At 38.2% G+C, this 12087-nt stretch overlaps 3 protein-coding genes across 3 annotated transcripts; 2 read left to right on the forward strand and 1 right to left on the reverse strand.

The window, feature by feature from the left end:
• Nucleotides 1–1385: 1385 nt before the first annotated feature.
• LOC6562123 (ATP synthase subunit g, mitochondrial) lies at nt 1386–1898 on the reverse strand. Its single transcript, XM_001988577.3, has 2 exons — nt 1813–1898; nt 1386–1759 (listed from the first exon to the last, which is right to left on the reverse strand). Exons 1-2 carry the CDS (start codon nt 1850–1852, stop codon nt 1494–1496), a joined length of 306 nt encoding a protein of 101 aa, XP_001988613.1. The 5' UTR covers nt 1853–1898; the 3' UTR covers nt 1386–1493.
• Nucleotides 1899–4357: 2459 nt separating this feature from the next.
• LOC6562122 (adult cuticle protein 1) lies at nt 4358–5668 on the forward strand. The gene is made up of 2 exons (XM_001988576.2): nt 4358–4451; nt 4517–5668. The coding sequence occupies exons 1-2, from the start codon at nt 4446–4448 to the stop codon at nt 4952–4954; spliced, it is 444 nt and encodes a 147-aa protein (XP_001988612.1). The 5' UTR covers nt 4358–4445; the 3' UTR covers nt 4955–5668.
• Nucleotides 5669–8794: 3126 nt separating this feature from the next.
• Nucleotides 8795–9577, forward strand: LOC6562121 (adult cuticle protein 1). Its single transcript, XM_001988575.3, has 2 exons — nt 8795–8862; nt 8949–9577. Exons 1-2 carry the CDS (start codon nt 8857–8859, stop codon nt 9351–9353), a joined length of 411 nt encoding a protein of 136 aa, XP_001988611.1. The 5' UTR covers nt 8795–8856; the 3' UTR covers nt 9354–9577.
• The last annotated feature ends 2510 nt before the right edge of the window (nt 9578–12087 follow it).

The following is a 12087-nucleotide window of genomic DNA, read 5'->3' on the forward strand; positions in this document are numbered from 1 at the left end:
ATTGTTAGACATTCGTATGCGGCCAATGGTCCGTTGCCAAATGTGTGTTGCTGCCCCACGGTTGGTGGCAACTTGCAACAATCAGCAGCCAAACAACAGAGAACTGTTGATCAGGCCAAATTGGGCCTGGCCGAAATTGAATTCAAGCGTGGCTAAAATTGTTTATGCCAGATTAAGTAAGGCTAGCCGCTAAGCCGCGAACCCGTCGACTGGGCCATAATAAGTTTATATCGTTTTATGCGATTTTAATATGTAATTCGCATTTATCTACGCGGTGTGGTTCCAATGGTGGGCGTTTCTATTTCTCTGTTAAAATTAAATAACAAAAAAAGAAAACAATATTGATAAGGATTTGGTTTGCGAGCTGGGCATGATGCAATCGGGCCTACAGATTGCGTCAAGCTTCACTTGTTGTGGCTTTTGGGGTCTAGAGTTGAACACGTGTCGTGACACGAAAACATAGAATCTAACACGAGGTATATTATCAGATGCATCAGACATTATGTGTGACTTAGCATAACGGTCAACAGCTGAAAACAAGGCTAAAACATTGGCATGTAATCACTTTAATTAAACTTTAACTAAAAACATAAAAAGAACAAGTAAATATTTTAGATTGAGGAACATAGAATGCGTTACAATGGATCTTGATATAAATATTTTTTAAATATAGGCCTTGAATAGGGTTAGACACAAGAAGACCAATATTTTACAATTTCAATATTAGTCGTTCTGTAAGCAAAAGTTTGTTTATGATCAAAAAGCCATAATATAAAATTGTTTAACATTTAGGCAAATGTCGAACAAGACTGCAAGGCATAGATTTTATTGAGTAAAAATCTGAAATTTGCAATAAATAAAAAAGATTTTCACACAGCTAAATGTGTTTGGCGTCTTAGCATTTTATAGTTTCTGGCGTATTGGAAAAATATGACACGTGTTCAACTCTAATTTTTTTTGGGGCATTAAAATGCCATGCAAATTGGGGTAAATGGTAAATGTGTGTCTGAGCAAGTGTGTGGTTTGTGTGTGTGTGTGTACGTGTGTATTGTTGTTATTGTTGTTCGAGGGCGACATGTGCATTGTTTTGAATTGTGCAATTGTGCAGAGTGGTGTCGAGCTGATTTATGCCAGTTGACCGCCCACAACACGAACTGACGCCTTGCTCTGGTTGGACGCCTCCCTGCTGCCTGTCACGTAGCAATTGACCAGCTGCCAGTTGAGAGCAGCTTCAGCTTCAGCGTTAACTCGGTGTCCAAGATCAATGCCAGTGCACAGCTGAGCTCAACTTATGCATTATGAGTATGCTCATGTTTGGTTCCAAATGCTGCAGAATGCTGCTGGAATTTCAAGGTGCAGCTCTGACAATAAATGGGCGTTACGAATTGAACTTATGATCCGCGAATAATTGCTGCTGCTGTTTTTATTTATTTATATGTAACTCAGAGAACACATAACACACGACAGGATTTGTCCATCTGCATATTTCGGCTTTAGACTTTGTAGCCAACAAAGTGACGGCGTCCAATAACCTCGCCCATAAAGAACCAGGTGATCACTTCGATGGTGACCAGTGTATTCAGCCAAGCCTCGGCGACAGTTACTCTGCCAAGACGACTGCGTGTACCCTTTACATCCTTCTTGGCCTTCTTTGCCGTCTTGCGCAAATGCTGGAAATCAGCTGGAGTTGGTGGCGTCAACTCCACCTTGGCATATCGCATGAACTCATCAAATTGTGGACGAGCCTGAGCCTTGAACTCTAATAAGGAAAACATTAAATATAATGAAAAAGTGGAGCAATTCTTGACTTACTATTGAGAAGGGCCGTGGCCTTACCCATTAAATTAGACATCCTTTAACGTCTGCAAAAATTGCTGAAGAACTACGAAAAGCTACAAGTTTGTGTAAGGCACTTTTGAAAGTAATTGTTTCTGACAGAATTGAGTACACAGAGTTGTTTAACAGTCTAGCTAACAAAATCCAGTCCAAAATGGAATGCTTGGAGTGAAACAAAATAATGTCTATCGATATGAATTAATTTGTAACTTATCTATCTAGGACATGATTAAAATCATAATACATAGAAATTGTTTAATAAAATATTGTTTAATAAAAAATCAATAGATTTTAAGTCAAGAAAAATGTAAGTAAAAATAGTCTTAATATAACACACTTTAACAATAACACAATATTAAGCAAACTTGTTTTTCGGTATGCTCAGATAAAAAAACACACAAAAAAAGAGTTGGAAAATTTGCATAATCGTACATGTTGTTCGCCTGGCTTACAAAAACCTGCGCCAATTAGCCGATTTTGTGGCGATAACTGACCGATCATTACAATGCCGGCCAGATAGTTACTAGGCCAAAACAGTTCCAGTGCTCAAAATCTCCACCCACCGTTTTGGGAGAATAGCCTCAAAGCAAGACAATTGGGCCACGGAACAATGGATAAGATGATCAGGCATTGAACGGGAGCGTTATCAGATCAGCAATTTGAAATAAATAAATACCCAGAATATTTCATCATTCTGTTTGAAATGGAAAAGATAATTGATTGATATTATTACCAATCGTAAACAGTTTCAATGGTATTAAATTCGAAATTCAATACAATTCACAGCGTTGACTTTCGCTATTGGTGCATTTCAATTTATGAGGGTTATGAATATTAAAGTTGATGTGGTATTTACTGTAATAGCACAAGCTTGTGGCATTCCACAAGACCACGTTATGTTCCCGTGGATAATCATATTCAATGTGATTAATGCTTTTTTTTTATTGTTACCTGTCAAACAGTCGGCTCGAAATGGTTCTGGTTGTGTTATATGACATGGACTTTAAAATGGTCTTTGACATTTTGACCTCAACTCGTTAGAAGCGGAGTTTGTGTTGTGATTTGTGATTTGCATCTTGTGTCAAATTCAAGTTGAAGTTGCCCAGTAAGTGTCCGAATATGGAAAAGTAGCTCAACAATTCGATTTACTATTTTACATTTTTATTGTTGCCCAATGCTGTTGCGGCTGTTGCCGCTGCCGCTGACAGCCTTTGATTATATTTATATTTTTGGGCGTTGCCCCACGTTGTCCACATACCTTCCTACTTTGGAACCATGCGAATTGCTTGTTCAAACTGCAATTGTTCATTGATAGCACTGAGAAAAATTCATAATTCTATTTAGAGAAAAGTTGTTCAGGCCTGTTCTGAGTTCAATTTGCCTTTGAAATTTGGGAAAACAAAGGCTGTTGTAAGTTTTTTAAAAATATAGAGTTTGTAGTTCTCCCATTCTCCCAAAAAATATATATCCTTACATTCTCTTTATATCACTTTAAAATTAATCAATTAATTTATTACTTGAAATAAATTTCAAGATTATATTTTTGATAAAACATAACTCTACTTGAATTTAAATTTACACCTGCAACGGGAACGAATGGAAATATGCCAAAAAACGGAGCTTGCTCTGAGAATTCGAATCTAACAAAATTCGATGACGATTGTTGAGCGCTTCTAATATTCATTGTGACGTCACAATTGCCCACAGAATTCAAATAAACAGTTGCCAATTCATATGTATTTTTTCAGTGCAGGCACGCGACCATTACATATATGTGTCTGTGTGTGTGTGTGTGTGTGTGCGTATATGTTTGTATGCCTTAAAGTGATATATAATTAAAAATATTCTGACAACCACAATAACAACAACAGCAAACAATTTAACTATGCTGTGGGAGGGAGGGGAGAAGGTTGCAGCCAACGGCTTGCTTTGCCCAATGCTGCAGGTCTTTTGCTTATGGCTTTTAAATGTGTTTGTGACTTGTGCTTTATCAATATATAATTTGGTTTTTGGTGTTGTTGCAATTTTCGTGTTTTCGATTGCTTTGTCGATAGTTATGCACTGTGTGTGTATGTGTGTGTGTTTCCTTCGGCTCTTAAATTCTTTGCTTATTGCAATTTGCGCAACACAAAGCCGCCCGCACTCTGACAGAGATAGAGAGAGAGAGAGCGAGAGAGATAGAGAGGGGAAGAGAGACCAGCGTCGACATCAGCACCTTAGCAGAGATCTCAGTCGGACGATTTGACGACGTCAACGTCGCAGCTGGGCAGTGAAAGGCTGCTTAGCCTCACAGCAGATCTGCTCCAATTCTGCAGCCGCAACGCCGGCAACGACGCCAGCTTTAAGCTGGGCGTCGTCTAGTTTTTTGTGCATTTATACGAATTTGATATATATTTTCTTGAGTGCATTTGTTGTTGTTATTGTAGTTGCTGCTGTTATTGTGTGGGGCAGGTTTTTGTTTTTCTTGTCCGGTGCATATAATTTTTAGTATAAAAGTTGCCACAATTTGGTAGTCGAAATCAGAATCAACTCGTTCGCTGAGCATTCAACAAGTGTCTCCTCCTCTCTACTCCTTCAACTTCTCTAACCAACCCACAACAACAAGCAACATGAAGGTAAGGACTTACCGTGGGGTTTTTCTTAACTCCAGTTGGGTGCTAATCCTCTCGTGCATTTGCAGTTCGTCATTGCCGTAGTCATGTTTGTGTGCGCCGTTGCCGGTGCCCATGCGTCGTGGGCCGCCATTGCACCCGGTGTCAGCTATGTGAACTCCGTTGCCCATGGTGCCGGTGCACCGTGGGGTGGTGCCTGGAACGGTGCCTGGAATGGTGGCTGGAATGGTGCCGGTGCCTGGAACGGTGGCTGGAACGGTGCCTGGGGCCATGGCTGGGGTGCACCCGCTGCCGTTGCTGTCCACGCTAGCGCTGCTCCTTGGGGCGTCAGTGCTCCCGGCTGGCACGGTGGTGTGCCCGGCATTGCCCTCGCTCAGGGTCCCGCCGGCGGTCACGAGGGTGTCTATGTGGCCAAGACTCGTGGTGCCGTCCACACTGCTCCATTGGCCGGTCACGTCAACTCCGCCACCTCTGTGAATTTGGCTGCCGCACCTGGCACCTTGTAAATCTCTCTCTCTCTCACTGCCCAAAAAATTGTCACAATGCCAAAATGGAATGAATGGGGCAGGATGATGAAGAGGACAGCCAAGGATCAACCGTGCAACTGGCCAAATCAATTGTTGTCTCGTCCACACTCTGTCTTCCTTTCTTCCATACGATTTCACTGATTCTACCGGATACTCTACCACCACCACCATAACCACAATCCATTATTCTTTAAGCACACCGCTCTTAGTCCCGTTACGAACTGAGGAATCATTTGATGATTCTTTCAGTGTTTTAGAGAAAGAAAAACATTAAAAAAAAAAAAAAATACACACTTACTCCGCACATTTGAGTTAGTTCTGTGTTCAGCAAATAAGTCCAACAACAAACAACAACAACAATTACAACAACTACAACCAACAAATAACAGCATGTTAATTTCTTATTACTTGAGAACTTTCAATTCACAAAGCTTTTTCAGCTTTCCTTCTTCTTTTCAATCCATCTATTAATCTATCTATCTATCCAACTTTGCAACAATACAATTTCCATCTTCTTCTGTCTTTTACTTCCTTTATTTCATTCCTTCCTCTCTTTGTACATATTCGGTGTATATACATACATACATACATAAACACATACATATCAATACATTACTGTAGTAATTTGCAACAATTGTAAGATTGACGAAAATTGTTTTAAATAAACTCACTCAACGTTTTTATTTAAGCGAATATTTTATTGCATTTTTATTATTTCATCGTGATTTGAGGGAGTAAAAAGGTTCAAATCTATTTAAAACAGCATTCACAGTGAAATTCTCGAATTGCGGAAGTTTTTGAAGCTGGAATTGTAACTTTGATTGTTCCGATGTTTTCAAAATACAATTCTGGGAAATGATTGATGCCATCTAATGATAACTAAATTATTACATTAGCCTTTTGACTAAAATAATATATATTATATACTTAAATATTTAACACAGAAATCTATTAGAGATATTATAGGTTGGACGGATAATGTAGGCTATGTAAGCAGGGAATTTTCAGATTTTCAATACAGACTTAATATTTGTTTTTATATATATGAGGTATTATAATACTCACATATTCGTGCTCTAATTTACGCAAAACTTTTTATTTAATCTTATCCCATTCGAAAATGAATGATGTATTTACAGGCGTGCTACGTTAAACTTTTCCATTTCCGCTTTTCAAAAAAAAAAAATATTCCATTTGCGCTTTTGCCTGGCGTAATTCCACTTTCGCTCAATCTGAATATCTCTGAATAAACCTACTAAATCGACAGGCAGGTAAATTATGGAAAAATACTAATAGAATTATTTTTACTGCCTTGGACATAACGTTAAATTTAGAACCAGCTTTAGTTTTAAAAGTGGTGTGATCATTTGGTTAAGCAGCTGCCATAACAAGGTACTGATCTATACATTATCCCTAGGCTATAAAAAACTCAGCTGAAATAGCACATTTATAACAAACAATTGAGAGCTGGCTAAGTAAAGTGAGTTAAGTAGTCATTAAAATACCTAAACATAAATCCATTCCGTATAATCAGAGTAATAAACAGTACTGGTATAAAAAACGACCTTGCAGCTGGGCGGCACTTGCAAACAATATCGCTAACCTTGAAATGTATTACAGATTGCTTAATTGATTTCATATCGAAAAGAATGTCGAGATCAAATATGTCTTTGTGCTAGTTTAAGCTGAAGTGCGATTATATTAACTATATACATAGCTGTTAATATGATGATACGTTTGGACGTTTTAAATGGCTACTGAACGGTAGTCATGACCCGGGCAAGTTATATTTTAGCCATGCATTTAATTGACCGAAAGGCGCTTATTTATTATGGCTCTATACAGCAATTTAGATAGCGACCACAGGGCGTATGCTTAATTATGCAAACGCTTAGTGCTAATTACGGCTCAACTCAATGACAACTGTAGCCACCTGAGCACTGACAAGCCCCGATCGATCTATCTAATTAAAATATGTAGGTACATGTGTATCTAAGTATATAGTGGATATTGTAAATTAAATTAACTTATGGCAGCAGCTAATAACAGATAATCAGCCCTCAAGAATTTAACTTGAACTAATCTTAAGTTTTTTGTTGGCGTTGGCGTTGGCGTTGGGCAACTATTATTATTTTGAGCTGCGCTAAAAATGCATTTTGGTGCAAGTCTGACACCTGACTGGTTTTCATTGGGCTTATTGGGTTTGTCGCCACGAAACTGGTTCGCTGGCTGTTTCTGTTTAGTTTTTCCAAAATCAATTGTCGTCCATTTGCATAATTGAATTGTTTGCCGTTTGCTCTCTTTTTGTTTTGTTTTGCATCTTGCGGTTGTCTTTGTACTGGGATTTAATTGTTTCCCCTATGTGGGTGGATCAGATTGGAACCCGGCTGCAAATCTTTGTCAGTCCATTACACCCACGAATGAAATTTAAAAGCTCATGTGCAGAGGGAGTGTGTGCTGTGTAAGTGTTATGCAAAAATCATTGAAATGCGCTCCATTTAGCTAACTGGGGCGGCACAGCTTAAAATACAACAAGGAAGTAATCAAAAAGTTCATAAGTCTTGGAATTCATTAGATTAAATGCACAGCATACTAAAAAGTGTTGGACAATAGTTAAATATTAAATGTGCAGCGCCTTAGCTTATCCATCAACTTTTTACGATTTTTTTTTGGATCGTTCAACTGTTGCACATTTTATCATAACTTAAATATATATTGTATAATGTATTAAACTTAAACTAATTGTAAAATTTGGAAAGCTGGAGTGATACAATTAAAACACAACAAGGAAGTAATCAAAGAGTTCATAAAACTTGGAAATCATTAGATTAAATGCATAGCATACTAAAAAGTGTTGGATAATAGTTAAATTTTAAATGTGCAGCGCTTAGATTAACCTAGATAGTTAAGCTGTCGCATATTTTATCATTGTATAAATATATCGTTTAATACATTAAACTTAAACTAAATTATCAATTTATGGCACATAAATTAAGTTAGGGTGCTGCCCTGTCTTAATCAGGATATGAATCGATCAATTATTTGATTGTCAAGCCAGAAACATTATATGCTAATGCAAAACAGTAACAATTAAATAATTAAATATTATACAAATACAGTAAATGTTGACGCAGTGAAAATAGACTAACCGGAACTGCAACTGAAAGAAAAAGTGGGTTGGGCCGATATGCATATCTGTACATGGCTAAGATAGATCGATCGATCGATCGAGTGCTTGAGTCTACATATATTGAGTGTTGAGTGTGAATATGAGTGTTGCCCGTTTTTGTTGTCCACAGAACGCCTGCATGTGTTCCCATGTGTCTTGTCAATAGCGGTAATCACATGTATGCAAAAGATATGTCACTATATGTATGCATTGCAGCTACACTCAGAGAAAAAATGCTATTGAGGGTTCTCGAATATTCTTATACAAGTACAAATTCTACATTTAATGTTATATTACTTGAGAACTAATTATATCGATTAAGTTATTAATGTAGGAAACCATTTTAAATCGTTGTAGAACGTCACCGTTTTTAAATGAGATTAATCGTTATCTGGATAAATTCTTATTAGGGAGTTAAGCAAAACATGCAAAACACAAAACAAATTTGAGAATTTCTGTAACTAATATAAGTTGAAAATTCACTCATTTTTTTGCGCATACTATTTTTTTTTTGTTAGTGTAATTAAGGTATGAATATTGTCAGTATGAACTCGAACTCTCACTTGGCTGAACTTTTGCTGGCTATTGTTGGGGCACCACTGGACTGGGTTTTGCTATAAAACTGGTCACAGAAGCGTTAATAGATCAGTTCAGAACAAGAGTTCAACAAGAGTGCTACCAAGCAACAAAACCAACAAACAAAACCAGCAAAATGAAAGTGAGTATCCAAAGGATCTCTTATCCTGCAGATAAGGAGTATTCATGTCAATATTAATGCTACTAATTCCCTTTTGATGTTTGCAGTTCGCCATCGCCGTCGTCTTTACTCTGGCCCTTGCCATGGGCGTGCAGTCCTCGGTGATTCCGTTGATCTCTCAGGTGGCTGGTCATGGTTTGTCCTACACAGCGGTCGCTAATCCCGTGCTGGCCTCGCCCTGGGGTGTGCCAGCTGCTGCCCACTGGCCCGCTGCTGTCTCTGTTGGTGCCTGGCCACCAGCAGCCATCCATGCTCCCCTTGGTCCAGCATTGATTTCCTCTCCCGGTGCTGTTGTGGCTGCTGCCCATGCTCCTGCTGTTGTTGTCGCTCCCGTTGCCCATGAAGGTGTCTATACCGCTCAGACTCGTGGCGCCGTGCACACTGCTCCCCTGGCTGGACACATCCAGTCGGTGGCTTCGATCAACGCTGCACCCGCTCCCGGCACTCTGTAAACTCGAAAAAAAAGACAAAAATAAAAACGATGAATTCCATTCCGCCATGATACTGCCAAGGATTTGAATATGTTAATGTATAATTAATGAATGTTGTAAATACATCCACTTGTAAACAGGGTACTCGCACAAAAAGACATCAAAATTAGCCTTTCTTTCGAACTAATCATTATACAACTATGTATTTCTTTAATATATTTATTCAAAAGCCATTTTCGTAACAATCGCCAACTGTGAAAACGACTTTCTTCCTAGACAATAAATCTATGCAAAGAGGTTAAAACCAAGCATTATTAATTTCCTACAGTTCGTATACGTGATTTAGGCCTTTAGTACAATATATATATATTCATCTGTATAGTATTTGAAATAACACATAATATTACAGAAGTTTTGTATTACATCGATTGTAAACTGACTGAACTAGAGCATATAGTCTGTCGCAATTTGTAAAGTCATTCAATTTAGTTAGTCAGTTGCTTAGTTGAAGGTCTTAACTTTAATTACGCATACACGCGATTTTATCGCCATTACTAAAGAATTTATTATTGAACTTGCGACACATTTGCGACACAAATGAAGCAATTATATTCGTATGCGGAACATGTACAAATGTGGAACCTGTATTTGTATATTTATATGCTCAATTTGTTTGCATATACATATATTATTTATTTTTTTTATTTATGTATTTATTTTATTTTTATTTGAATAGTAGTAGCTAGTATGGAATCTTAATTTAAGTCTAGCAAGCTTAGGATTTCAAATTTTCAAAGTTGGGGTATACAATAAGCTATAGTTCGCTGACTTATTGATCTAAATATTAACAACGTTTGCTCGCAAAACACACCCACACAGGCACATACGCGCACACACCTGTACACACTTGCACACATATTTGAGCAGTGTGGAAAAACCGCAATTATGGCCAAGTTAACAAGCCAAGTGACAAGTTCATGCGCTTGCGCATAGTTTTCTATAAAGCGGACCTTTTTCTAATGTACTGCAATTGAATTGGCTCTGGCCCTCCATTCACGATTGCCCCTCCTCCTCCCCAGGTGTAGTGTTCACATATTGAATTTGAACTGTTTGCTGTGAACACTCGACGCTTTGATGACTGACTGACTGATTTGCTTGAAAGCAGAGCCGCAGTTCGAACATAATGACTGTATATGTATGTATATATATATATATGTCCGATACCTATATGTATATATTGCTCTCTGGGGTACAAAGTTTCACGTTTGTTTAGCTGTTTTTGCCGCATTTGGTTGTTGAATGATCTGTTTAAGGGGGGAGGAGGAGTGGGGCCAGCAATGCAGCGCCCCACTGCAAATGATTTATTGTTAGTGGCCTGCGGCCAAGAGTCAATCGTGTTTTAAGCACACAATGAATATGAATGTGTGGCAAATGCTGCGATCGTCAGTCAGCAGCGGCAAACTGCTTCTCACCATATTGGGAGAATATCTAAAAATGGACTGCAAATTTCGCCAGTAAAGTGATTAGAAGTTATGTGTCTGGTCTAAAGCACAACGAACATTTCTGTACTCTTTACTATTCGTGTTTAAAAGAAATTTAAAAAAATAAATAAATAACTAAGCTTATTTTGGGCAGATATTTAAACAAAATTGAGACGCAAACCAAATGGTGAAATTCTACCCAACAAAACCGCATATTGGCATTGTTCCAAATTGTATTTGCCCATAACTTTGTCAAAACTGGCCCGTTATTCAAAAGCAAGGGATTTTTGTTTATGATTTGGTGCCTATATCAAAACTACACTTAAATTAGAAAACCAGACAACACTCTAACAACAGATATTGATGATAAGTTGGACTCTAGAATACTGCAAAAAAATTGAATATGTGGTTTGGATAAAGATAAGAATTGCCTTAACTAAAAAGTGGGTCTATAGTTATGGTTTACACTACTGATTAATATCTGCTTCAAAATATCGATATATATATATTCTAATAAATTCAAAACAAACTTCTTACGATGTATACAAAAATGAATATACATATGGATTATAGAGCAACTTGCCACAAGCATGCCTCTGCAAATTCCCACAAACAAATCGTTGCTAAAAAAACTAGTATAAATCACAAATATGGCAAAAAAAAAACCGAAGCAGCAAAGCAAAAGCAGCTGCAACAGTGACAACAACAGCAACAGTAACTGTGATTGAGATAAGAGCAAGCAGTGTTCGTGAGTGGTGAAATGAGTCGGAGTTTGGTATTCGGTATTCGATGTTCGGATTCGAACGGCGTCTTTCTGACTGTGTTCGCGTGTTGGATTTTTTTGCCTTGCAGCTCGTCCGCCAGTTAGTCGTCGGCAAAGAGGCGCTGGCAGCGAACGCTTCGAACGCAATCGAAAGTCGATACGGCGGCAATCGCTGGCAAACGTCAATCGATTTGGCAGATTCACGTCCGATGGACATACAACAGCAACAACAACAAGAACATAGCAAAAACAACAACAACACATAGACGTTGGCGGCTCGAGTACTTTTGCAAATTGTCGCCAGTCTGCGAAATGCAATTATAGTAAAGTGTGTGTTTGTTTAATTTGTTGTTGATACTGTTTGTTGTTGTTGTTGTGTGTGTGTGTGAAAGTGTGAGACTTGATTAGAGTGCGATGGCAGCGAGTGCTGCGGGCTTTGTGATCATCACAGTCGCTGTCTCTCTGTTGCGGCGCCAATATTATTATAATATTCTTTATCTTTTATTTTGAG

Source organism: Drosophila grimshawi, unplaced genomic scaffold (genome assembly GCF_018153295.1).
Source record: "Drosophila grimshawi isolate 15287-2541.00 unplaced genomic scaffold, ASM1815329v1 contig_1377, whole genome shotgun sequence".
NCBI classification, from domain to species: Eukaryota; Metazoa; Arthropoda; class Insecta; order Diptera; family Drosophilidae; genus Drosophila; species Drosophila grimshawi.